Consider the following 26,707-nt stretch of genomic DNA (forward strand, 5'->3'; position numbering starts at 1 on the left):
CCTGCTCCCCAGCCGCCGCCAAGAGATGCCCAAGGGATGCCCCTTATCGGCTGCGCCGGCTCAGCCTCCCCCCTGAGATCAGGGGCGGCAGCACCAGCTGGTGGTGGCCAAAATGACATTTCAAAATGACATTTCAGGATCAAATCCAAAGCCAGGAGTCTTCTAAAAGTCAGATACAGTGGTACCTCGGGTTATAGACACTTCAGGTTACAAACTCCGCTAATCCAGAAATAATAATAATAATAATAATAATAATAATAATAATAATAATAATATTTGTACCCCGCCCATCTGGCTGGGCCTCCCCAGCCACTCTGGGCGGCTTCCAACAAAGATGAAAAATACACTAAAATGTCATATATTAAAAACTTCCCTGAACAGGGCTGCCTTCAGATGTCTTCTGAATGTCAGGTAGTTGTTTTTCTCTTTGACATCTGGTGGGAGGGCGTTCCACAGGGCAGGCGCCATCACTGAGAAGGCCCTCTGCCTGGTTCCCTGTAATTTGGTTTCTCACAGGGAGGGAACCGCCAGAAGGCCCTCTGTGCTAGATCTCAGTGTCTGTGCAGAACGATGGGGGTGGAGACGCTCCTTCAGGTATACTGGACTGAGGCCGTTTAGGGCTTTAAAGGTCAGCACCAACACTTTGAATTGTGCTCGGAAACGTACTGGGAGCCAATGTAGGTCTTTCAAGACCGGTGTTATATGGCCTCGGCAGCCGCTCCCAGTCACCAGTCTAGCTGCCGCATTCTGGATTAGTTGTAGTTTCCGGGTCACCTTCAAAGGTAGCCCCACGTAGAGCGCATTGCAGTAGTCCAAGCGGGAGATAACCAGAGCATGCACCACTCTGGCGAGGCAGTCCGCAGGCAGAGAGGGTCTCAGCCTACGTACCAAATGGAGCTGGTAAACAGCTGCCCTGGATACAGAATTGACCTGCACCTCCATGGACAGCTGTGAGTCCAGAATGACTCCCAGGCTGCGCACCTGGTCCTTCAGGGGCACAGTTGCCCCATTCAGGACCAGGGAGTCCTCCACACCAGTCCGCCTCCTGTCCCCCAAAAACAGTACTTCTGTCTTGTCAGGATTCAACCTCAATCTGTTAGCCGCCATCCATCCTCCAACCGCCTCCAAATATTACCTCGGGTTAAGAACTTTGCTTCAGGATGAGAACAGAAATCGTGCTTCAGCGGCACTGCAGCAGCAGGAGGCCCCATTAGCTATAGTGGTGTTTCAGGTTAAGAACAGTTTCAGGTTAAGAACAAACCTCCAGAATGAATTAAGTTCTTAACCTGAGGTACCACTGTAGTTGTTTATTTCCTTGACATCTGACGGAAGGGCGTTCCACAGGGCGGGCGCCACTACCGAGAAGGCCCTTTGCCTGGTTCCCTGTAACCTCACTTCCAAAAGGCCCTCAGGAGAGGGACCCTGGTGTCCGGGCTGAGCAATGGGGGGGTATACTGGGCCGAGGTCATTTAGGGCACCCAGCTGCCTCTTTCTCAGTAGTGCAGAAGCCAGAGGAGAAGGTGGCTTTGTGGCAAATACCCCACGGCAAAAAGACAAGCTCCCCAACACACAGAGGGGTGGGTAAAGGAATCAGACCCCTATGGCCACTTCTGGTGGGGGCTGCTCATTAGTCTCAAGTCTTCTTCTTTATTTATTTCCTGCATTTATATCCCAGCTTTTTCTCCCAAATGAGCTCGAGGCGCCTTACATGGTTCTCACCCCTCCTCGTTTAATCCCCACCACAGTCCTGCAAGGCGGGTCAGTCTGAGAGAAGGCACTTCTCCAGATTTTGCAATGCGGTTCTGCAAAGCGGCTCTTGGAAGGGCAAATGCTCACACCAAGGCAAGAATGGAGGAAAACGGCAAAGAAAGAGGCATCTTATTATGGAAAGTTGTTTTGCAAAAAATGTCTCTATCAAGCAAAATTGCAAACAGGCGTGTCCATTTGTTGGAAATCACACTAAAATGTTGTGGGGTAACAGCAACAATAATGGTGGCAAACTGCTGTGAAAATGGGGAGCCTTGAGCTTAGGACTACTGTGGGGTTGTAGCTCAGCGGTTAGAGCAGGCATCCCCAAACTCGACCCTCCAGATGTTTTGGGACTACAATTCCCATCATCCCTGACCACTGGTCCTGCTAGCTAGGGATGATGGGAGTTGTAGTCCCAAAACATCTGGAGGGCCGAGTTTGGGGGTGCCTGGCTTAGAGCATCTCCCTGCCCGAACCCCTGGAAAGTGTGTCCCGGTCTCTGCAGGCGATACAGATCTAGCTAGACCAGCAGGCCTGTCTTTGTATCGAGGCCCCTTGCTGGCTGCCTAAGGCTGGAGGAAGAAGCAAATAATTTTATTTATGATGCTCCCTTCATCCGAAGGTCCCAGGGAAGATGGCAGCAGGAAAGCAACGTCATAAACCACAGTTACGAAAATAGGGGGAGTTGTAAATATAGGGGAAACGAGAAAGCAAAGGGGAGAGGCGAGCCAGCCAGCTGCCCACCGCAAGTGGCCTCGATTGGCCCGGACTCGGGGGCAAGGAGTCCAAGGGGCCCAGACACCATCATCATCATCATTTATTATTCATACCCCGCCCATCTGGCTGAGTTTCCCCAGCCACTTTGGGAGGCTCCCAATCAAATGTTAAAAACAGTACAACATTAAATATTAAAAACTTCCCTGAACAGGGCTGCCTTCAGATGTCTTTTAAAGATAGGATAGCTGCTTATTTCCTTCACATCTGAAGGGAGGGCATTCCATAGGGAGGGTGCCACCACCGAAAAGGCCCTCTGCCCTGTTCTCTGTAGCATTGCTTCTCGCAATGAGGGAACCGCCAGAAAGCCCTCGGCGCTGGACCTCAGTGTCCGGGCAGAACAATGGAGGTGGAGACGCTCCTTCAGGTCTACTGGACCAAGGCCGTTTAGGGCTTTAAAGGTCAGCACCAACACTTTGAATTGTGCTTGGAAACATACTGGGAGCCAATGCAGATCTCCCAGGACTGGTGTTATGTGGTCCTGGCGACCACTGCCAGTCACCACTCTAGCTGCCATATTCTGGATTAATCACAGTTTCTGGGCCACCTTCAAAGGTAGCCCCACATAGAGCGCGTTGCAGTAGTCCAAGCAGGAGATAACTAGAGCATGCACCACTCTGGCGAGACAGTCTGCGGGCAGGGAGGGTCTCAGCCTGCGTACCAGATGGAGCTGGGAGACAGCTGCCCTGGACACAGAATTGACCTGTTCCTCCATGGACAGCTGTGAGTCCAAAATGACTCCCAGGCTGCGCACCTGGTCCTTCAGGGGCACAGTTACCCCATTCAGGACACAACCTGAGACGTCTCCAAAGACTCAGGACTGCCCTGCCTGAGCATCCTCTCTTGGGACAAGCTCCGTCCTTTCGCATCCTCTCCTCCTCAGCAGGCTTCTAGTCCCTGTGAGCATCCCCACAACCACAGACACACACAGACCTCCCCACAGCCCCCAAGGGGAGTCCCTGGCAAACACTCTCTCGCCCGATGCAGTAACCGCAAGGAAACCTGCCAGCATCCTGGGTGAGTCTGGGGGCTTCTGGGGGCTTTGATCTGCAGGATCCTGCTCCCTCCCCAAGGACGTGGCTTTGAAAAGTGGGGGAGAAAAAGGGAATAATTTGTGACAAATGGGTTTGGAAAGGTGTGACTGCTCCATTAGGAGGCTTCAAAGCAAATCCACTTAGCAAATCCAACACCTTGTCCACACGCTCTTCCGTCATTCATCCATGGGTATATATAAATAAAAAATAATTTATGGATATCCTTTTCCCCTGTCGTTCCCTCCCCCAAACAGAGGGTGTTAGTGTCTCCTGAGTAGGGCTAACTTTCCAATCCTTGTGCTAATCAGATTACCTTGAAGGATTAAAGGTCAGCCGGGATGAGCCAAAAATAAAGCGCAAATCAAACCTGATGGCTGCAAAAGGCCTTGGCTTTCCTCCTGCCGGGAGGCTGGTTGGTGCTTGTGGAGAATCAAAGAGCTGCAGAGCTGGAAGGGAACCCCAAGGGTCCTCTAGTCCAGCCCCTGCAATGCAGGAATCACAGCTCAAGGGTCCCTGACGGGCGGCTGCCCAACCGGTGTTTGAAAACCTCCAAGGAAAGAGAGTCCACCACCTCCCAAGGGAATCCGCCGCGCCATCAAACAGCTCTCACCAGTGCCAGATTTACGTAGAAGCTCAACAAGCTCTAGCTGAGGGCCCCACTCTCTTGGGGGCCCCAAAAAACTTAAGGAAAAAAACCTGGATGTACATTTCCAAAATACAGTGGTACCTCAGGTTAAGAACTTAATTCGGTCTGGAGGTCCGTTCTTAACCTGAAACTGTTCTTAACCTGAAGCAGCACTTTAGCTAATTAGCTGAAGCAAAGTTCTTAACCCGAGGTATTATTTCTGGGTTAGCGGAGTCTGTAACCAGAAGCATCTGTAACCTGAAGCATCTGTCACCCAAGGTAACCCAAGATAAAAAAAAACACAAATAAAATAAAACTGACCTACAGCAACAGTGTTTTGTGTTGTGGAGGCTTCTATGATGCCAGTCATGGGCCCCGCCTGCTATCCTGCTCCCTCAAATATCCCTGGTTTGCTCCTTTCTATATAGAGGGTGCCCACATTCTGCATGTGCAAATGGTTTTAGATACCTATTAGTTCCATCATTACCATATAGCAGGGGTGGCCAACCCCCAAGAGGCTGCGATCTACTCACTGGCAGTGATCTACCCCCTTAAAAACTGGCAGTGATCTACCCTCTTTTTGGGGGTTCAGGTCAAAATTGTTGAGCTTTTTGGTTGGTGAGCTTCTTTGCAGGGAGCCAGTGAACTACCAGTGATCTACCACAGACATCCAGTGATCTACCTGTTGGACATCCCTGCTATATAGCATATATTCAACACACAAAAACAGCAACAATTTGCTGTTGGCAAAGGACAGCTGGACATATCAAGGGCCCCATTACCTTCAGGAACTGAGGGCCTCATCAAACCTCCATCAGGCCCCGGCTCTCAATGTCGGAAAGGTCTACCTAATGTTTCGTCGGAATCTAACCCTGGGAGAGCTCGTGATTTCTGTCATTCCTGAATTTACTGACCTGCTCTGCACTTCCTATAAGATGTTTTGAACGGTGATCGCCAGCTGCTTTGGCTACAGGCTCATTGTGGCAAAGGGACTTCTGCACAATTAATTCAAACCAAATCTAGAAGTTTATCTGACTCCCTCAACCCTCACCTCTCTGTTTTTGTACATGACATATTTATTCAGACTCAGCCTTTTCCCCTGATGGGACTCAAGGCAAAGTACAAAGAGGCCACACTTTGGTTGCAACCCATTTCAAGCAGGTCTGGGGAAATCTGGCATGCCAGATGTGGATGTGTTTTTTAAAAAAATAAAAAATAAGTTATTTGACTTTGTTGATCAATTCAGTCCTTTTACATCTTTTGTGTATTGTGGCATTTTATACATTCTCACTCACTGTTATTTTTATTGATTATAATATAGTAATGATTTATTGCAACTGTTGAGGGTGAATTTCTATTTCATTACAGTGGTACCTCTGGTTATGTACTTAATTCGTTCTGGAGGTCCGTTCTTAACCTGAAACTGTTCTTAACCTGAAGCACCACTTTAGCTAATGGGGCCTCCTGCTGCCGCCGCGCCACCGGAGCATAATTTCTGTTCTCATCCTGAAGCAAAGTTCTTAGCCCGAGGTACTATTTCAGGGTTAGCGGAGTCTGTAACCTGAAGCGTATGTAACCTGAGGTACCACTGTATTAGCTGCTATTACATTCTAAATGCATTATTTGCTATTTCTTTATTTGATATAAGTTGTTTATGTGAAGGTCATATTCTTATCTGCATTGGATCAGATTGCTTTGAGATGTCTGATCTTTGCTGCTGATGTTTTTTTCTTTGCTGCTTGCAAGCATCTCGTGTGCAGAGATACAGAAAGGAAGTATCCAAATAAAAATTGAAATGAACTACATTTCCTACCATCGGACATCTTATTTATGAAGAATATTTGTACTGCTGTGCCATGCAAAATATCAAAGTGGTTTACACCAATAAAACCATAAAACCATCCCATAAAAACCACAACAAAATAAAACAAAAAGTCAGACATCAACAAAATGTTGTGGAAGGTGCAGTTTTAATGGCCTGCAGAGGCCGAGAGGAACAGAATAGGAAGGTTTTCAGCAGGCTTTTAGAAGCTGGCACAGAAGGTCCCTGCTGAGTCTCCAGTGGCAGAGAGTCCCAGAGGACTGGGCTGAGAACACATATTTCAGGTGTGCATATTTGGCTACTCTTTCACCTCACTTTCCTAACCCCCCACAAAACTCCCTGAAATGCAACGAGACTTGCACCAACAGTGGAGACTTCCAGGAGGCTGATCCCCAGAGAGAACTTGCTGCAAGGTGGATCCAAAAGAGAAAATAACAGAACACCATTAGTAATCACATACAGCTCCCAAGTTAAAACAGTTCAATGCATCCTCAGAGATCTACAACCTCTCCTAGACAATGACAGTTCTCTTTCTCAAGCTCTGGGAGGAAGACCTTTCATCGCCTACAGACAGCCACCCAGTCTTAAGCAACTCCTCACCCACAATAATACAACAACCAGACTTAACATGGACACCGGTACCAGAGCCTGCAATAAACCCAGATGCCAACTTTGCTGCCACAGACACCCAGACAACACCACCACTGGCCCCAACAACATCCAACATACCATCTCAGGCCGATTAATTGCTCATCTTCTAACATTGTGTATGCCATCAAATGCCAACGGTGCCCTTCAGCTCTCTATATTGGACAAACAGGCCAAACCCTACGCCAAAGGATAAAGGGACATAAATCTGACATCAGGAATCACAAGACACAGAAGCCAGAAGGAGAAGACTTCAGTCTCCCAGGCCATTCAATACAGGATCTCCAAGCAGCTGTCTTATTACAGAAGGAATTCAGAAATAGACTTGAAAGAGAAGTTGCTGAATTACAACTTATCACTAAACTGAAAACTATGGAGAGATCTGGTCTGAATAGAGATATTGGATTCCTGTCTCATTATATATGCTAATCATCTACATACTATCCCTTGCTTTTTCCTGTAGGACTAATTGCAGTCATTAACAGTCACAGGTTTACCATACCCATTGAGTCAATCACCCATCTCCTGCTCCCCTCCTGAGAAAAGCCCCACCCCACCCTCCCACTATGTATAAGGGTCTGGTGACTTCTGTTTCAGTGTATCTGAAGAAGTGTGCATGCACACGAAAGCTTGTACCCAGAACAAACTCAGTTGGTCTCTAAGGTGCTACTAGACAATTTATTATTATTATTTTATATATTAGGAGGCTGGGAGAGAGACTTGCCTTCCTTGCCCTTCTGGACATTTGCCCTTTGCTGCTGCCAGCCTCCTTGGGAGTAAGGCTATGGGAGCCAGCTGCAGACCAGCTACCTCTCCCTTGCCTTGAAGCCAGGCTCCTTGGAGGGCAGCTAAATCAGGGCCAGAAACATTACTGTTGGTTAACTCATGTCTTGCTGTGTCTCCATGTACCCAAGCCCAGATTGCTTTTTCGGAATGGTAATATTGCCTTTATTCTCCATTTGCCTAAATTGCTGATTTCTGTCATTTTTTGATTGACTTCCATAAACTGCGTTTTGTATACTTGCACTTCCAGGGCTCTGCATTTCAGTGTTGTCAGGTGGCATACAGATAAAAATAAAGACTTCTAAAAGCACGAGGTGGAAAGCAATCCTTAAAAAACAATTAAACACTGCCAGCGTTAAAACTAAGCGCATAGATAACAACGATGGAAGCCACACCAGTAATTACAATTAAACTGGCACAGCGCCAGCCTTTTTGTTAAAAGCAGTCTGTTCCCAAATGCCTGTGGGGAGATGTCTTGCAAGACCGGGGCGGACTTGGGCAGAGGTGTAGCGGGGGGGGGGGGGGAGAGAGATGTTCTGGGTCACGCATCTCTCCTGGGGGCGACGAAGGGCTCGGGTGCCTGCAGGCTCCGCGCTGCCCAAGATGGCACCGTGGGGCTTGTGTCTGCCCATCACCTCCCCCTCAGCCACCCTACAGCTGAGGGGGAGACTGGGGGCAGACTCCATGGAGGCTCCACGCAGCGCGCCCTGCCCTGGCTCACCGCACCCCACCCTGGGCACAGGGGCCCCCAAGCGGCTAGCTATGCCGCTGGACTTTGGTAATCTTTTGTAATATGGCTCTCTGTGTGAGGCCAAAATTTGCCCCCTCCACCAATGGATCACCTCAGTTATGGATCTTCTGGATTTTGTGCCCCCTTGGCTCAGCACCCTGTTCAGGGAAGCCACCTGCTGCCAGGCATCAACGAATCTGATCCCCCACGGCAGGTTGGCAGGAATATATAAGACAAGGAAGCTCTTACCAATGGCTTTTATTCAATATTCACAGAGGGAGGCTTAGAAATGATACCTCTTGGAGCAATGGCGTTGCTCTGAGCAATCTCCACCCCCCTTCTCTCCTCAGTCGCCAACAGCACCACCCACCTTACAGTTGCTGCTTAAGGCCATTTGGTTACAAGCCTTTGCTCTCCTACTTTCACTGCCCGCCGGGTTCTGGGAAAAGGGGGGCCTGGAATGCTGTCTAGTGATAATGAGTCATCCAGCTGCTCCGGATCTGCTCCCCCCCACTTCCTCTCCCATTTTTTCCTAACTTTGCTCTTTGTGTCCCTCTGAGCCATGACCTTCCTCAAACTACTGCTGTAAATCTATACTGTCTTCCTCTTATCTGGAAGACTCAGGAGGGCGAGTCGGTCTCCATCATTCCTCCTTCGTCCAGTCCCACACTGACCTGAATGAAGAGGGTTTCTCCCCATCTCCTGCTGAGCCCACCTGAGCCCCCAAGAGCCAAGAAGAGGCAAAAGGAAAAGGGTTCCCCCAGCGAAGGGAGCAGGTGACGGGCCAAACTTGTCTGGGGCTCCTTACCTGTAAACAAGCGAGTCGTCATACGTCCCATTGTACTGGATTTGGAACATGCGTATTCCGGGGATATTCCTTTGGAAGTTGAACTTGAGGAGGGCGGTGGAGGACGTGGCCTCGGCCACCACCACCTTCTTGTCGGGGCTGACCTTGGCCTCCCCGTTGCTGCTGCTGCTGCTGCTGCTGGCGTTGGAGCCGGACTTGGTGGAGGTGGAGATGTCCGAGGACCCGGGGTCCGGCTCGTGGATGTGGTTGGTGCTGTTGACGATGTGGGGCAGCTTGATGATGTGCAGGTCCACCGACTGCGTGGCCTCCCCGGCCGGGTTGGAGGCGATGCAGGTGAAGGAGCCCGTGTCCTTCATGGTGGTGATGTGGATGTCGAGGGTCCCGTTGTCGTAGACCAGCGAGCGCGTGGCGTTGGAGATCAGCTTGCCCTCGGGCGAGATCCAGTGGATGGCCGGCTCGGGGTCCCCGCGGGCCTTGCACCTCAGGATGGCCCTCTGCCCCTCCAGCACCCTCAGCTCGTGGGTGTGCCTCGTGATGAGCGGCGGCTCGCACAGAAACTCCTCCTCGGGGACCGACCAGAAATAGCGGCCCGAGAGGAGCGGCGGGGAGGCGCAGGTCTCCAGGTCGTCCTCCCTGGAGAGGCGCCGCAGCCATAGCAGCTCGCAGTTGCAGTGCAAGGGGTTCCCGCCAAAGCTGAGGGCGAAGGTGGAGGGGCTGATGATCCCTGAGGTGGCCAAGACCTGGGCCCTCTGGAAGAGGGGGTCGGGGGGCAGCTTGTGCAGCTTGTTGGAGGTGACGTCCAGGCGGGTCATCTTGTGGAGGTGGGAGAAGGTCCCCTTGGGGATGCTGTCGATCATGTTGTGGTCCAGGCTGAGGGTGTGCAAGCTGACCATCTTCTCCACGGCGTCCCAGGGGATGGTCTCCAGGTTGTTGTAGGAAAGGTCCAGCTCCTCGAGCGCCAGGACGTCGTCGAAGGCCGTGGCGGAGATCAGCGTCAGCTGGTTGTTGTTGAGGATCAGGTGGTGGAGGTTGAGGAGCCCGCTCAGCATGTCGTGGGTGATCTTGGTCAGCCGGTTGCTGTTCAGGTGCAGGGCCCTCAGGTTGCGCAGGTCCGCGAAGGCGTGCGGGGTGACGAAGCTGATGGTGTTCCGCGAGAGGGTCAGGTCCACCAGGCTGGTCATGTTGGCAAAATCCTTGCGCTTGATGCTGGTGACAAAGTTGTCGGCCAGCCGCAGCTCCACGGTCCTCCGGTCGATGTTGGGGGGCACAAAGAGGAGGCCCTTCTTGGCGCACAGGGTGGCGAGGTTGGGGGACAAGATCTGGCAGACGCAGCGCTTGGGACAGATCTGAGCCTTCGCCGCTATGCCAATGAAGAGCAGATACAGAAGCAGTTTTTCCATTGTAGAGCGGGGTCAGGATGCTGAGAGAGAGAGAGAGAGAGGAGAGGGGTTACATGGGGAGCACCGGGTTCGAGTCCCACACACAGCCCCACCGGCGCAATTCGTTTCGTAGAGGCGTGGAATTGTTGGAAGCAAACTCCCAGGGCCATCTGGTCCTCCCCCCTGAACACAGCTAAAGAATCCATATCAGGGGGTCGTCTGACCGCTGCATAAAAACCTCCGGCAAAGGAGAGTCCAAGGTGGTCTCTTCCACTATGGAACAGCTATTTGTGTATTTATTATTTCATAAAATGTATACACCACTTGATTGCAAAAAACCCCCCAAAACTACAATGACCTCATACTGGTTTACAAGCTGAATACGACAATAACATTATCAGGTTTTTTTAAAAAGCACCTCTTTAAAACTTTCAAGAAATAAGATCAGAACTTGGGATGCCACATTTTGAAGAGCTAAAAAGAGGACGCTTTTTGACAACTCTCCTTTTATATGTAGGCTATAGAAGCTGTGAAATATTGCTGAGGGGGCAGGAGAAGGGAAGAGGAAAGCAAGTCTTCAGCCCCCAGTTGTGTCTATGTCTCCTCCAGAAAGTATAGCCAGAGACACTTTGGTAAAATTTAAAAATCCACCCAGGCAGAGATTTTACTCCTGAAAAGGAGGACATGTCCTGGAAAAAGAGGACACATGGCAACCCCTACTAGAATCTCCTTTCTTGCCACTGAAATCCAATGTGTCCTCCCGTGTGGAGCAGCAGAAAACAAGCTGGCTCCCCCTTCCCTGCGCAAAAGGTCCCAGCTTCGCCCCCCCCCCCCACAGCATCTCCAGCCAAGACTCCCACCTGAACCCCCGGGGAGGTCTTGCCAGTCCAGGCTGAGCAAAGTTTTCCGGGTGCCCTCTTGCATTAATGCAGCCCCACTTCACCCCAAGGCTGGAGGGACATCTGTCAGGGATGCTTTAGCTGAGATGCCAGCATTGCAGGGGTTGGACTAGAGGACCTTCAAGGTCCCTTCCAACTCCACAATGCTATGATTCTTTGATGTTTTATTGTATTTTTACTATTTTGTTGGGAGCCGCCCAGAGTGGCTGAGGACGCCCAGCCGGATGGGCCAAGTATCAATCAATCAATCAATCAATCAATTATCATCTTCATATAACTCTGCCCATCCCATTGTCTGTGTCCCATCCACAAATCCCACCTTCCCCTGCAGCAAAAGTTAGTTGCATTATGACACCAGCCAGGCCACCATAATGTCCTTCCCCCCCATAGAATCATAGAATTTAACGCTTTTATGTTCTGGCCGTGATTGCTGTTCTAAACCACTGCTTAAATCCATGCACAAAGGCACAACAGGAATGCAGGCATTAGGGCATCTGCAGAACCGAAGAAGGTAAGCACAGCTCTGCAGGATCAGGCCAAAGGGGACCATCCAGCCCAGCAGCCTGTTGTGACAGAAGTCTACCAGATGCCCATTATGGGAAACCAGCAAGCAGGATTCAAACACAAGAGCCCTCTCCCCTCCTGAGGTTTCCAGCAATGGGAAATTGGGGATGGCTCCATCACAAAGAATCCGTGTGTTTTGCAAAGGTGCTCTTGTGCTGTAGCACATTAAAAGCAGGACGACCAACAACACCAAAAGACCTGGAGCATTTGCAGCAGGAAAGTTGCAGGAGTTTAGCAGGAACCTAGGAGGCAGGCACCAGTTGCAGCTGAAGAAATATTGTGGCAGTGGCCCAAAGGGCCACCATTAATGTGGTCATGTGTACCCCTGGAAATCCTTGAGTGCGCTTCTAATACTGAAGTTATGGTAACCTGTTGCTTTATGAAACTGGTGATTTTGCAAGTTGCCTCCCCCCAATATTGGGGCAGGGATACAGCTCATTCAGGCGTCAGCAACCTTTTTCAGCAGGAGGCTGGTCCACTGTCCCTCAGACTTTGTGGGGGGCCAGACTATATTTTGAAGAAGAAAAATGAATGAATTCCTATGCCCCACAAATAACCCAGAGATGCATTTTAAATAAAAGGACACATTCTACTCATGTAAAAACATGCTGATTCCCAGACCATCCGTGGGCTGGATTGAGAAGGTGATTGGGCCAGATCAGGCCCCCAGGCCTTAGTTTGCCTACCCATGTAATATGTGAATCAAAAAGTTACAGCTCAAAGCTAGAGCATAAGTTGTTACATTGCGCAAATGTCTGCACATAACACGGATTCCCAACATGCGTGCTAACACAATGGAACAGATCCTGGTGGGAATCAACACTGAATCAGCAAAATTTCCAGTGTTTACTGTGCATGTGTATTAAACATGAAATGAGGTAATGATGTACATGATTGGTGAAAATGGAAATGCTTTGTCTGAAACTTTATAAATACCACTGCCTGGACCACTGGGCGAGGTTGCAGTTTTGTGGAATAATCCGACTGTAACCTATTGCTTTGCAATAAACCATGATGGACTCCTAACTCCTCATGTTTCTGGGTTTTATTGGCATCAATTCAGGAGCTAAGCCATTTCTGGCTTACAGCAATATGACCACCCAAAACCCCTTGAGGTGCACAGGCTGAGGAAAGCACCACCGAAGGCCCTATACAACCACGGCAGTGGCATCACCAATCACCATGGAAAGGATGCCAAGGAATGCTAAGAAAGACCAAACGCTGCAACATTTCTTCATGCGGAAGTGACTGCCCTCAAGGTCACCCCTTGAAGAAGTGGGTATTTGAACCCGGGTCTCCCAGGCCCTAGTCTGACACTCTAATCAGGGCACCACACTGTCCCACAATGCAAGGTGTCATAGGACAGCATTAGGATGTCAGAAGTTTTATTTTTGACCCCTTTCCCAATGATTCCTCGCATGAACTTTTGTCTTTGGGGGGCTGGTGTCTCCATGGCCTCCGACAGGGAACTGCGATCATAAAGTCTCCTTCTGGTCCGTCACCACCAGCTCAGACCACATCAGAGGAGATATGTGGAAATTCAGATTATTTGCCCCAATGGGGCACTGCTTGGCCCAGGCTGGCACTGAACTATGCTTTACGGCTTCCATACATTCAGGATTTGTCCATTGGAAATAACGTCCAGGTGAAATTTCAAAAAATCGGTAAAAATGTCCTTGTAGACCCAGACGTATGGCAACCCATGACATACGTGTTGAATTGGGGGGGGGGCAAATTTCCTTAATAATAGCTCAACAACTTTGCCTCCCCCCAAAAAAGTTCAACAACTTCTGTGTCCGGATTTGTGTTCAGCAACCCTTTCATCTTTGCTGGTTTATTTGCTAGTTTATTGCCTATTCCTCAATTTCGGAGAGGCCCCTCTGGAGTTCAGTCCCTTTTTTGCTTTTCATAGAATCATAGAAGATTTAGAAGGGACCCTCTGGGCCACTGAGATCACCCCCTGCAATGTTTTTGCCATCCCAAACTCATGTCTCCTGGCAGCTCCTGGCTCCCTCTCAACCATCCGCAGAGGTGAAACAGCTTTGACTCCTGCCTTGCAGGGGGTTGGACTAGATGACCCTTGGGGTCCCTCCCAACTCTGCAATCCTAGGAGCACATGTCTGAAACCACAGGCAAGCCGAAGATCCAGGCCGTGGAATCGCCCTTCCCCCCAGATAAATTTCCTCGGCTCCAACTTCGCTTTCCTTCCAACTTAAAACTGTTTTATTGGAAGGAGATTGTGCTTTTTTTATGTCGGCTGAAGATTACTTTGCTGCTGATTTTCTTCTGCCTCCGTTTAATTATTTCCATCCCACATGGTTCTGTGCACTTAACATTAGCCGCCTTGCAAACTGTTTTGTTGAAAAGGCAGGATATAAAACATATTAAAATGCTCTCTGTGGTTTATGAAATGTCAGTGTGCAACCTCTGCCAACTCCCTTCATGTCCAGAGGGCTCGGCCTCCCAGTCCCCAGACAAGGACCCCCACGGCCTGCCCTGATGGGGGACAGTCTGCCCCTGCCCCACATCCAGAGGGTGTCAGGAGCCCAGAGGCCGAGCAACGCCACTGATGGGTCTTTTGCTGCCTCCATCACAGACGCCCAGGAGACTCTTGTGTCCACTGGACAAAGGGAAAAAGCTTACAGAAACAAATTCATTTTTATAGGCAGCTGAGAGGGTAATCTCTTCTCTGCAGAATCCAATATTGCTCCAATTTATACGTTGCGTTGGAAAGAAAGTGGCTGGGCTCCTTCGCGGAGAGCCAGGCAGTCCAGGACTATAAATGTACCAATTAAACTTGTTCCCGTTCCCCAGCAGCCCTGAACACTGAGGGAGGCAGGTCATTCTGGGAAGGAACCATAAATTTTTGGAATAAAACCATTTACGCCTTTCCGCGGAGAATATTCTTTTGCATTAATTCGGACTTCCAAGGGTGATGTTGAAGCGCATCCTTGAGGAAAAGGCCCCCAATTTCTCTGACCCTGGGGAAGGCGGGCCATTGGCAGCGAGGCTTCAGACACAGAAACAGGAGGCTGGACTAGATGGGCACTGGCCGGATCCAGGAAACTCTTCTTATATTCATAAATGCTTTTGTCCTCAGGAAGAGTATTGTGTGCATTTGGGAAGAGTGACCTTATTTTGCCGGGGGGGGGAGAGATGTTCGGATTTTACCCCAGATTTCTATAAACTGCATTTTATTTATCTTCTGCTCCTTGAGAGCCTCCTTGGGAGTCCTTTCTGGCCAGAAGGCGGCATGGAAATAAAGTCCAGCTAACTATCCTTTTCCCGTTCCCTACACAACTCCTTGCAAGCAGATTCCAGACAGGAGCACTTGCTCTTCCTCCCAGCAGCAGATGGGAGAGAGTCCCCCCACCCAGTGGCCCCTGAGGAACAGACGCCACATGCCAGGGACAGGAGGCCAGGCTGGCTCAGGGAACGCAAGCGCAGGACCATCGCGTCAGGCAACTGGCACCAGGAAATGCGCAGGAAAGAATCTCGCTTGTGCATGGCGCTGCCTCTGAATGCCAAGAGGCTAAAGCAATGGCCCGTCTAGTCTGCCATGCTGCTCTCGCAGCAGCAGCAGAGAAGATCTCCCAGAGGGAAATCTGCAAGCCGGATCCCAGCCCAAGGGACCTGGCTCCTCCTGGATTCAGAAGCACTGCTGCCTCCGACTGTGGAGGCAGAGCTTAGCCCTCTCCTCCAGGGATAATATTATTATGAATAATAATACAGTGGTACCTTGGTTCCCAAACACCAAAAACCCGGAAGGAAGTGTTCTGGTTTTCAAACCTTTTTCAGAAGCCAAACATCCGATGGCTATTGGGCACCTGCACCAATCAAAAGCTGCCCCTTGGTTTTCGAACATTTCGGAAGTCAAACAGACTTCCAGAACGGATTACGTTTGAGAACCAAGGTACCACTGTATTTGGCGCTTTTGGTTTTTCTATTTATTTTGCGTTTTTGTTTTTGAGGCTTTTTCGGTTAATTTGTTTTTGTGACGGTGTGGAACCCAGTTCAGCTGATTGACAGATTGTGTGACTGCGGAAATGGATAAAAGTCCCCCCTCCAAACAATGACTATCATCAGAGCAAGGAAGAAAATAATAATAATTTAATTTTCATCACCTACAATACTGTCTTATTTATTTTATAGTAAAGTACATTGATTATTGCTTTTATTTATGGATCAATGGTCTCTTTAGGTAGTAAAATTCATGTTAAATTGCTATTTTAGTGGTTGTTTCTAAAAGTCTGGAACGGATTAATCCGTTTTGCATTACTTTATATGGGAAAACGGGCCTCGGTTTTGGAACGTTTTGGTTTTGGAACAGACTTGTGGAACGGATTAAGTTTGAGAACCAAGGTACCACTGTAACCAAGAAAAACCTGTTGCCTGTCCCCCCCCCCCTTTGATGAGGTTCCTGCTTCATGCTAGCAGCTCAACTCCTTTGCAAGATTGTTTGCATTTCTAATTGAAACCTAACGGTTTAGTTGCTTGATTCGTTTATTTGCACAACTCATTAATTGCTTCGTATTAGAAAGGTCAAAGCGGTGTACAAAAGGGAGGAGGGGAATACTTAAAATAACAATTAGAACACGTTAGTTAGGGGAATTCGAGACATCTGAGGACAGCAGAGCGGACAGGCATCTCCTGTCAGGCATCCAGAAGACGAGGAGGAAACTCTCCTGAAACAGATGACTGAACTTTTGCAGATAAGAACTGTAGTGATGGGGGCTTTCAGCTATCCTGGCATCTGCTGGAAATCTAACTCTGCCGGGAGCAGATCACCCCATAAATCCATGCCTTGCTGACAACCTCATTTCTCAAGCCGAGGAGGAAAGAATGAGCACCTGGAACTCTGCTATCCTGCACTTGCATCCACGGAGGAAGTGGCGGGTGAAGGGTCAGGCGCAGAATCATAGACCATAGAGTTGGAAGGGACACTAAGGGTCATCCAGTCCAACCCCCTGCAAGGCAGCAAAAGCACCCCTGACAGGTGACCATCCAGCCTCTGCTTAGAAACCTCCACAACCTCCAGAGGGAAACCGTTCCACTATGGAACAGCTCCTGCTGTCAGAAGTTTCTTCCTGATGTTTAGTCAGAATCTCTGTTCTTGGAACTTAAATCCATTGCCTCGAGTCCTACCCGCCAGAGCAGGAGATATTTGAAGATGGCTCTCCTATCTCCTCTCAGTCTCCTCTTTTCCAGGCAAAACATACCCAGCTCCTTCAACCGTTCCTCATTAGGCTTGGTTTCCAGACCCTTGATCTTCTTGGTCGCCCTCCTCTGCACACCTTCCAGCTTGTCAACATCCTTCTTAGATTCTGGTGCCCAGAACTGGACACAGTATTCCAGGTGTGGCCTAACCAGGGCAGAATAGAGCGGTACTATTGCTTCTGTTGATCGGGACACTAGAATCATAGAATTGTATTGTTTGAAGGAAGCCTGAGGGTTATCTATTCCAACCTCCTGCTGATGCAGCCTAGAATAAAGGTAAAGGTACCCCTGCCCGTACGGGCCAGTCTTGACAGACTCTAGGGTTGTGCGCCCATCTCACTCAAGAGGCCGGGGGCCAGCGCTGTCCGAAGACACTTCCGGGTCACGTGGCCAGCGTGACATCGCTGCTCTGGCGAGCCAGAGCCGCACACGGAAACGCCGTTTACCTTCCCGCTAGTAAGCGGTCCCTATTTATCTACTTGCACCCGGGAGTGCTTTCGAACTGCTAGGTTGGCAGGCGCTGGGACCGAACAGCGGGAGCGCACCCCGCCACGGGGATTCGAACCGCCGACCTTTCGATCGGCAAGCCCTAGGTGCTGAGGCTTTTACCCACAGCGCCACCCGCGTCCCTAACAGCCTAGAATAGCAGACTACAATGTCCAGCCTGAGGCTCTCACAGAGACCTACCAGAAGCCCCCACGGAGAACCCAAAAGCAAGGAGGGCCCGAGTGCAAGAGCAACAGCAGCCCTGTCTTCCCAGAAGGAGCTGAGATTGGCAAGGGGTGTAGAAAACAACAGAAATGGGTTTCCCCAGCTCTGTGTGGAGTAAGGAGGAGGATGTCAATGGAAGGTGAAGTTTGACGCTTAGGGGGAAAACGGCAAAATGTTAACGGATGACAGGAAAAAGTCAGAAACGCTTACAGATTTGACAGAGATGGAAAATGATGTTGACAGGCTGGAAGGCTGGGCCAGCACTAGGGAGATGACATCCTCCCTTTAAAATAAACCCTGGACCTCGGTCCCAAGAGCCAAAGGCCCCATTGCTGGAAGCAGAAGCTGCGAGCTCAGCAAGCAGGAGGTGCCAGGAGGGTCTTTGACCTGAGCAGGTCACCAGGAGGTGGCTGAAAGGACAAAGGCAACCCAAGGCTGCTTGGGTGGGAACAGAGTCTCCAGCAGACAGACAGACAGACACAGTCTTCTACGCTGACCAGGCTGGTCTGGAGTCCGAGACACATGGAAATCCACATTATAAGGAGCAGGCAGGCCAGGACGGAGGCTGGAGGAGCTGGGGAGGTCCAGAGTGGAGAAGAGTCTTGGCTCCCAGTCCTGCAAGACCTGCTCCCTGCCTTGCGAGCCTCTTGAGACACCTGGCAAGGGAGGGCTCTGGGGCCCTGACAGATGGTGGCTGGACCGACAGACGGACTGATTCCAGCTGCAGGAGCTGAGGCTTCCACAGAGGCCCTCTTACTTGTGAGCCCTGAAAGACCTTCTTCTCAGGATGCCTGCAGACTCTTGGGGTGGGGTGTTGTTTAGGGTGTTTTCTTGGGGTCAAGACTGAACTCTGGAGATGCTAATTTCACTGCTATTGGTATTATTATTTTTTGCATCTGTATTTTGCAATCCTTTTACGACTTACGTGGGGAGTGTTTTAATTTTGCTGTGTTTGTTTTGATTCATTTGTTTTGAATCATTTGATTCATTTGTTTTGAATCTCTCCATTTGGAAAGGCAGCTCACAAATAAACAATGGTGATGTTTCAGGTGAAGGTGAAAAGGGGACCTGGCAGCTGCCCTGGAAGAGTGGAAGAGGGAGCAGGATCCTGCTCTCCGTTGCTCCAAAGGTCAGGCCTGACCCCAGACTGGTGGGTCTTGCAACAGGGAAGCGAATGTCAACTTCTCCCGATACGAGATGCTCAGCTATGGAAGAGCCTGTCCCAATAATAATAATAATAATAATAAATTTTATTTATATCCTGCCCTCCCCAGCCGAAGCCGGGCTCAGGGCGGTTAACAACAATAAAACAGTACAACACAACACAGCACTCTAAAATCATTCATTATAAAATTGATTCAAATCAAACCAATGGCAACCATTGGGCCAGAGCTCCGGAAGACTGCCGAAGGAGGGGGTCAGGCTGTGCCCTGGCCAAAGGCCTGGTGGAACAGTTCTGTCTTGCAGGCCCTGCGGAAAGATGTCAAGTCCCGCAGGGCCCTAGTCTCTTGGGACAGAGCGTTCCACCAGATCGGAGCCACAGCCGAAAAAGCCCTGGCTCTAGTTGAGGCCAGCCTAACCTCTCTGTGGCCTGGGACCTTCACGATATTTTTATTTGAAGACCGTAAGTTTCTCTGTGGGGCATACCAGGAGAGGCGGTCCCGTAGGTACGAGGGTCCTAGGCCGTATAGGGCTTTAAAGGTTAAAACCAGCACCTTGAACCTGATCCTGTACTCCACCGGGAGCCAGTACAGCTGGTATAGCACCGGGTGAATGTGATCTCGCAGCAAGGACCCCGTAAGGACAAGACCCCAAGAACAGGAGGCTGGCCAATCTCTTGCCAGGGATAAGAAGTGCCTGCAGGATCAGGCCCATGGCTCACTTAGTCTAGCATCCTGTTCTTACAGCGGCCAGCCAGTTGCCTCAAGCCACAAGCAGGACATGAACACAAGAGCAACTCTCCCCTCCTGTGGCTTCCAGCAACTGGTATTTAGAGCATTGCTGCCTCCAGTTGTGGAGCCAAAGCAGAACATCCTGGCTGGTGGCCATCAATAGCCCTCTCCTTCTCCTCCATGAATTTGCCCAATGTTCTTTCCAAGCCACCCAGGTTGGTGGCCACCCCTGGCTCCTGTGGGAGGGAGTTCCACAGTTGAACTCTGTGACGAAGGACTTCCCTTCCTCTCTCCTGAATCTTCCAATGTTCAGCTTCATTGGGCTCTCTCCCTCCTTCGCACCCTCACAGCTAAGACATGGGAATTGAACTCCTCAGTGCTACTTGCTCCTTTCAGCTTTTTCATTTTACTTTCACCTTGTAAGCTTAATTAAAATGTTGAGCAGCCAGTTGCTCTCGTTGCTGCAGCCAAGACAGCTCAAAAGGATGGCGGGCGCCAATTTGCTTGGAGGCCCCCCCCCCCTCCTGGCCTGCCCTTCCAGAGTCACAAGTCGGGGAGCAAAGGAAAAGGCAGATGAGGCTGACAGGGTGAGCCGCCTGCGACCCCAGAATAGCCTGTCTTAATTAAAATGGAAAGGGATTTTGAGAATAAACCTAAGAGCACCAGAAGAGCCTGCTGGATCAGGCCAAAGGGGGTCCTGGGCTCACAGTAGCCAGCCAGATGCCCCAAGGGAAACCTGCAAGCGGAATCCATGAGCCTCCCTCTCCTCTCCTGGGGTTTCCGCTAACCCGTGTACAGTGGTCCCTTGGTTCTCAAATGCCTTGGTACTCAAACAACTTGGAACCCCAAAACTGCAAACCCAGAAGTGAGTGTTTCAGTTTGCAAACTTTTTTTGGAAGCTGAATGGGCTCCATTTTGAATCTTACGCTTCCATTTTGAGTGTTACGCTGAGGTCTGTCTGTTTTTGCTATTTATTTTGCGGTTTTGTTTTTTGTGCCCCCCTTTTTTTTGTTCTTGTGACTGTGTGGAACCCAGTTCAGCTACTGACTGGCTGATTGTGGGACTGCAGTACATTGTTTATTGCTTTCATTTTATGGATCAATGGTCTCGTTAGATAGTAAAATTCATGTTAAATTGCTGTTTTAGGGGTTGTATTTAAAAGTCTGGCATTACTTTCTATGTGAAAGCGCGCCTTGGTTTTGGAACGCTTTGGTTTTGGAACGGACTTCCGGAACAGATTAAGTTTGAGAAGCAAGGTACCACTGTATTGGGAACCACTGACCTGTCTCCAACTGCAGAGCAGAGCTATCCTGGATAGTGACCACTGTTAGCCCTCTCCTCCTCCTCCTCCTCCTCTTCCTCCATGAATCTGTCCACACCTGGGAGCACATTCCAGGGTTTTCCACGTGTCATCTAGCCCAACCCCCTCCCTCAACCACAACTCAAGCATCCCTGACAGAGGACTCTGGCCTGCCCTGAGTCTTCCACGGTTGGGCTCTGGAGTGAGGAGAGAGCCTTGGGGTTTCTTTTAGCACCCTCTGCATCTCAGTGAAGCCAGACTCCTTTACTCTGCGGAGACCTTGAGGAGAATCGCTGCTCAGAGTCTCTTCTTGGGGGGGGGGGGTTGTAAGTGAGAGAGGAGAAAGAGCAGATCATTCCTTCCCCGTCTCCGGAAAAGACATCTTTGTTTCAGAAGAGGGGTGGGCGGCTCTCTCCCTGGACCTCCACGTATATTTATCCTGCTGCTTGTGTATTGTTTTAATTATCCAGTGTTAATATTTTATGGGCATTTATCATGAGCTGCCTTGAGAATCCTTTAGTAGCAAGACCAAAGATGGAAGAGATCAATAGGCACACAAGTTCTATGCAAGCTTGGAAGCAAAGTGGCTCAGAGATGCCACCCCCACCTTTCCTGGAAAGCTCCGAGAAAAGTTGCAAGCCATCCATCAACTCCTGAATTGCTCCACCTTGGATTAACCCCTGCACTGCCGTCACTTCTTACACCACACCCTCAATGCACAGGGCCTCTCCCTCTAAGGCTCACCCCAGGCTTCACTGAGAAGATATGTCTGTGTTTGTTTGTCCCTCTAAGAAAGGTCTCTGCCCAGCCCAGCCTCCATTCTCCCAGAAGAAGCCCAAAGGAAGAGACCAGAGCTCAATGGCAGAAGGCACGGTTTGCTTGCGGATCCAAAGGGGGGCAGGTGATGGAAAGAATTCTGTAGCTGTGATTCCTGCATTGCAGGAGCTTGGAAGAGATGACCATTGGGGTCCCTTCCAACTCTTCCCCCCCCCCAAGAGCCTGTGTCAGGGAGCTGGACCCAGAGCCTGGTCTGGTCTGATAAGGCAGATTCCCACAGGCCTAATCTAAATCATATTGGGAGGGTGAGATCCAGGAAACAGAGACCAAGGCAAGTCTCACGGGGGTTGCAGGTGGGCTCCCTCTCTTTGCAAGGGCATTGGGGGGGGCGAGAGAGAGAAGAGAGGGGAAGAAGAAAGCTCTGAAGGGCAGCTTGGTCGGAGCCGAGTCTCCAGCAGGACACCATCCACAAGGGGTGGGGGGAGGGAAGTGTCCTCCCTCTCTCCAAACACGGAGAACTCCTGGACATCCCATGAAGCTGAACGTGGGAGGGCAAATAAAGGAGGGACTTCTTCATGCAGCACAGAATTAAACTGTGGCACTTGCTCCCGCAGGAGATACCAGTTGGAATGGCTTAAAAGAGGACTGGGCAAATTCACAGAGGAGGAGGAGGAGAGGGCTCTGCAAGGCTACCAGGCTCCACCTCCAGCCTTCTGGTCGGCCACTGCAAGAACAGGATGCTGGACAGGCTGGGCCATTGGCCTGATCCAGCAGGCTCTTCAGTCTTCTTCTGCGGGTGCAAAAGTCCACTACGTCGCCTGAGAGCACGCTTTCTCCTGCATCAACGCCTCTCGAAGCTCTGCCTTTTTATCGGGCTCTCCAAGCTCCAAGCCCATCTGCTTCCAGAGAAGCCTCCCAAGGCTGGGGTGCAAATGAAGAGGAGACCCCCGTGGCAACATGTGGAGGCTGGAAGGGAGGAGAGCAGAAGCCGCAGCCTTTCATTTTGCCAGAGAGAGAGAGAAGCGCCAGGTCAGCTGCTTCGCAGGAGCCGCTGCAGCACCTCCAGGATGCGGCTCTCGGGTTCCTGACATCTCTCCTCTCTCCTCTAATGGATGCAGCCGGAGAGTCTTGGTGGAGCCACAGCAGCAGCAGCAGCCTGTGAATTATTGATGGGGGAGCAATAATGCGCAGGGAGCAGGCGGGGGGGGGAGGAGGACCCCACCCACCCCTCTCCTCTCAGCAGGCCTTCCCAGCCAGTGCAAGGAGGAAGAGGCCAGGCCTGCGCCTCCCCTGCTCTCCCTGCTCCAAGGACCGTGGAACTCTCCCCCACTGGAGGCAAAGATGGTGCAGAAGAGGACTGGACAAATTCACAGAGGAGGAGGAGGAGGGTAAGGCCAGGGTTGCTCTGCTCTGTCTCCACAGGGGGAGCCACCAGTCCTTCCAAATGCCAGTTGACGGAAATCCAGAAAGAGGAGAGGGCGGAGATGGACAAGCTGACTTTGCAGATAAGAGAAAGAATTTTTTTTGAAAAAGATTGCAACATATTCAAACAATATTTGAAAGACCGTTATGGGGAAATTGAAATTTTGACCGGTTTAGAATAACTTCTGTAAGAAAAACAATACCAAAATATAGTGGGAAAACAGGAAAACAAACTCTCAGATGTGTTAAAAGAAGCATTCAAAGAAGTAAAACTGAGGACCCAAATAAGAAGGGGAGGGAAGTATAAAAGGAATACGAATGAATCAAGCGATTAAGCACAAATTTTTATTTTTGTTTTCTTTATTATTATTTAGAAATACATGTTTAGCCGTAGGAGAACTGATATGTTAAAATGTGATTCTATGAATATAAATTAAAAGAAGCCAATAAAGATGATTTGCAAAGAAGGAGGAGGGGGAGGAGGAGAGCGCTGTGACACCTGGGGTGTCCCATTGGGGGCGTCTGGCCAACCAAGAGGATGCTGAACTAGGTGGACCATTGGCCTGATCCAGCAGGCTCTTCTCACATTCTTGTGGCAGTGATAGCCAGGGGCAGCTGCCTCCTTCTCTCCACCCACCCCCTCTGCTTGGCATTCCTCCAGCACCACTGCTTGGGAACAGCGTGTGGCCCCTGGTCCAGTGTGTGTGGCGGATCAGGAGGGAAGGTGCTGGACTTGAGTCTTGGCGCAGAGGGGCAAGAGATACCAGCCATTCAGAAGCCCCTCTGTTTCTTGCAGAAGCCCCTGGCAGCATCTCCAGCTGGGGGGTGGGGAGGCTGGGAAGGGCTCCATGCCTGAAACTAGACCTGCTTGTTGGTTCAGTTTCTGACCTGCCTGTTCCTGTCCTGCCTTAAGGAAACAAGAACCTAAGACTATCCTAATGTCAGGTTCTGCACTTAGACGGGAAGAACCAGACACACAAATATAGGATGGGGGGAATTGGCTTACTAGCAGTACATGTAAAGAGGATCTAGTGGTCTTGGTGGACCACAAGCTGAACATGAGTCCACAGTGTGATGCAGCTGCAAAAAAACTCATGCTATGCTATGAGAAGTGAGAGCTGGACCATCAAGAAGGCTGACCGCCAAAGAATTGGTGCTTTTGAATTCTGGTGCTGGAGGAGACTCTTGAGAATCCCATGGACTGCAAGAAGATCCAACCTCTCCATTCTGAAGGAAATCAGCCCTGAGTGCTCACTGGAAGGACAGATCGTGAAGCTGAGGCTCCAAGACTTTGGCCACCTCATGAGAAGAGAAGACTCCATGAAAAAGACCCTGATTTTGGGAAAGATGGAGGGCGCAAGGAGAAGGGGACGACAGAGGACGAGATGGTTGGACAGTGTTCTCGAAGCTACCAGCATGAGTTTGGCCAAACTGCGGGAGGCAGTGGAAGACAGGAGTGCCTGGTGTGCTCTGGTCCATGGGGTCACGAAGAGTTGGACACGACTAAACAACGACAAACGACTAAACAACAACATGCTATGCTGTATCAACAGAAGTGTAAGTCTTCTCCAGAAGACTGTGAGCACCGATTCTCCTTTCACTCGTGCTGCAGGGCAGGGGGCGAATTCCACCTTCCCCACCATGAGCCCACCTCTCCCACTTCCAGGTCATCTCCTTGCTTTGCTGGGGAGGGGTCCTGCCTTGACTCCCACCTGCCTCAGAGGCGAGTGAGATGCTGCTCCTCTTTGGCAACACCCTCAAGCAGGCGGAGTGGGGGTGAAGACTCTTCCTCCTGACTCAGCCTCCATCCTCAGAGCAGAGAAGGGTTGTCCACCTTCCGTGGAGAGCAGGGCTGGTGGCCTGGACCGGCTCTCTGCTGCACCAGGGAAGCCTGTTGTGCATTACGTGGCCAGCAGAGGACGCTGGTGGTGCCTGCCCTGCCACCAGCCAATCCCGGGGGGGGGGCAGTGGGCGTGGGCTGGGGAACGAAGCAGAGGGAGCCTTCCCAGTCCCTTCTTCCAGTGCGGCCCCCTCTTGGGGCATTTAAGGAGGCTGCGGCAGAACCTGACAGCTCAGTTGGAGTTGGATCTTGCCTGAAGGAGCCCTGCTCTCCTCCAAGGATGTGGGGTGCCTCGTTAAAGGGGTCTGGGGAGAGGGGCTCCTGCCCAGATGCCCAGTCAGAGTTCAGTGGGTCACAGCACACCTTCAGAGGGCAATCCTGTGGGGTCACCCTTATTCATAGGGAGAGCCTTAACCCAGCTGGGCTGGAAGATTCAGGATCCAGTCCACCCAAACCTACTGACATCTGTGATCAATGAAATGTGGCCTGTTGACTCCCAAGCCCCGTTTGAGGCATCTCTCCACAGCCCCCACCAGCAGACGGCTCGCTGGCCCCCACGTACAATCCTTTCAACTGACTGCTGGTCCTTGAGAAATAGTATCCTAATTCAGGGCGGCAGGGGAGGAGGGAGAGATGCTTCCTTCCCTTCCAAATTGAGAACTCCAAGCACAGCAGCAAAACCTGAAGCTCTGGAGGACATCTGTGCAAATTCCTTTTGTGCCTTTTAGCCAGGACAGGTCTGGACGCCCCGCCAGAACTGCTCTCCAGGCCTCAGATGCCCTTTGTAAATCAATACAAGAACCGAAATGCAGCCTCCCCTTTGGAATTTGCAGCTCTCCGGATTTCTCCAACCAAGCAAGGGGTACAAAGGTGCAAGTCTGGAGCATTAGGCGGGGGTGGGGGGGCATGCATTTGTGGGGAAAATGCTTTGCATTGGGGGAAATTGCTTGCAGAAATGTGTGTTTACCAGAACTCTGCACTGAAATGCTGATGAATTTTCATGAGGACTTAAAAAAAACCAAACTGACAGGTCCACCCACCACAAGATGATGTCCTCCTCCATCAGGATTGTGCAGTGTGTGCAGCCCCCCCCCCCTCCTGCTGCCTTTGGACAGAGTCCAGCTCAGGGCTGAGCTCCTCCTCCTTCCAATCCCACATTCCGGGTGCCCCAAACAGGCAGCAGATTGTGCTGGCCCAGTTTCATTGTTCTTTTAGTAAACCAGACTCGGAAGGTGACCGGTGGGAAGAATATAATTGCAAAATTCCCTAAACCTAGAAAACATGCAAGGAAGGGTTTTGGGGTGCTGGAGCAGAGAGCCCCGCCCCCCCTTGACTGATTGATGGACATCAGCTGCCAGTGCTGAGGCTTCCAGAGAGACCAGAGACCAGCTTCTTTTCATATCTTTATTTTGAGAACTTATTATGACTTATGTGGGGGTTGTTTAATTTTGTTGTGTACATTTTGATATGAGACCCCTTATTGCTTATGACTGCTTTTGTTCTATTTTTGTAAATATGCAAATCGTCTCATGTTGCGAGCCACCTTGAGGCTTTTAACGATGGAAAGGCAGCATGAAAATAAACTAAGATGATGTGCAAGATCTCCTTAGGTTTCTGTCTCATGCAACTAATTGGCCGTGTCTGAAAACATTTACAAGAACTCGCATATTAATTTCCAAGGAAAGGGATAAATCTCCTGAAAATTACTCGGAAACCAGATTAAGGCTGTGATC

The 26,707-nt window shown here is 50.4% G+C and overlaps 1 protein-coding gene across 3 annotated transcripts in view; it reads right to left on the minus strand.

Moving 5' to 3' along the window:
- Positions 1-26,707, minus strand: part of LRFN5 (leucine rich repeat and fibronectin type III domain containing 5) — a 69,294-nt gene that overhangs the window by 10,352 nt on the left and 32,235 nt on the right. For all 3 annotated transcript variants that reach the window (XM_083435525.1, XM_083435524.1, XM_083435523.1), the window contains exon 2: positions 8,974-10,393. In XM_083435525.1, coding sequence (XP_083291651.1) covers positions 8,974-10,373 — 1,400 coding nt within the window. In that variant the 5' untranslated portion in view covers positions 10,374-10,393. The remainder of the gene's footprint in view (positions 1-8,973; positions 10,394-26,707) is intronic.

The sequence above is a fragment of the Podarcis tiliguerta genome, assembly GCF_965153285.1.
Source record: "Podarcis tiliguerta genome assembly, chromosome: 1".
Lineage (NCBI taxonomy): Eukaryota > Metazoa > Chordata > Lepidosauria > Squamata > Lacertidae > Podarcis > Podarcis tiliguerta.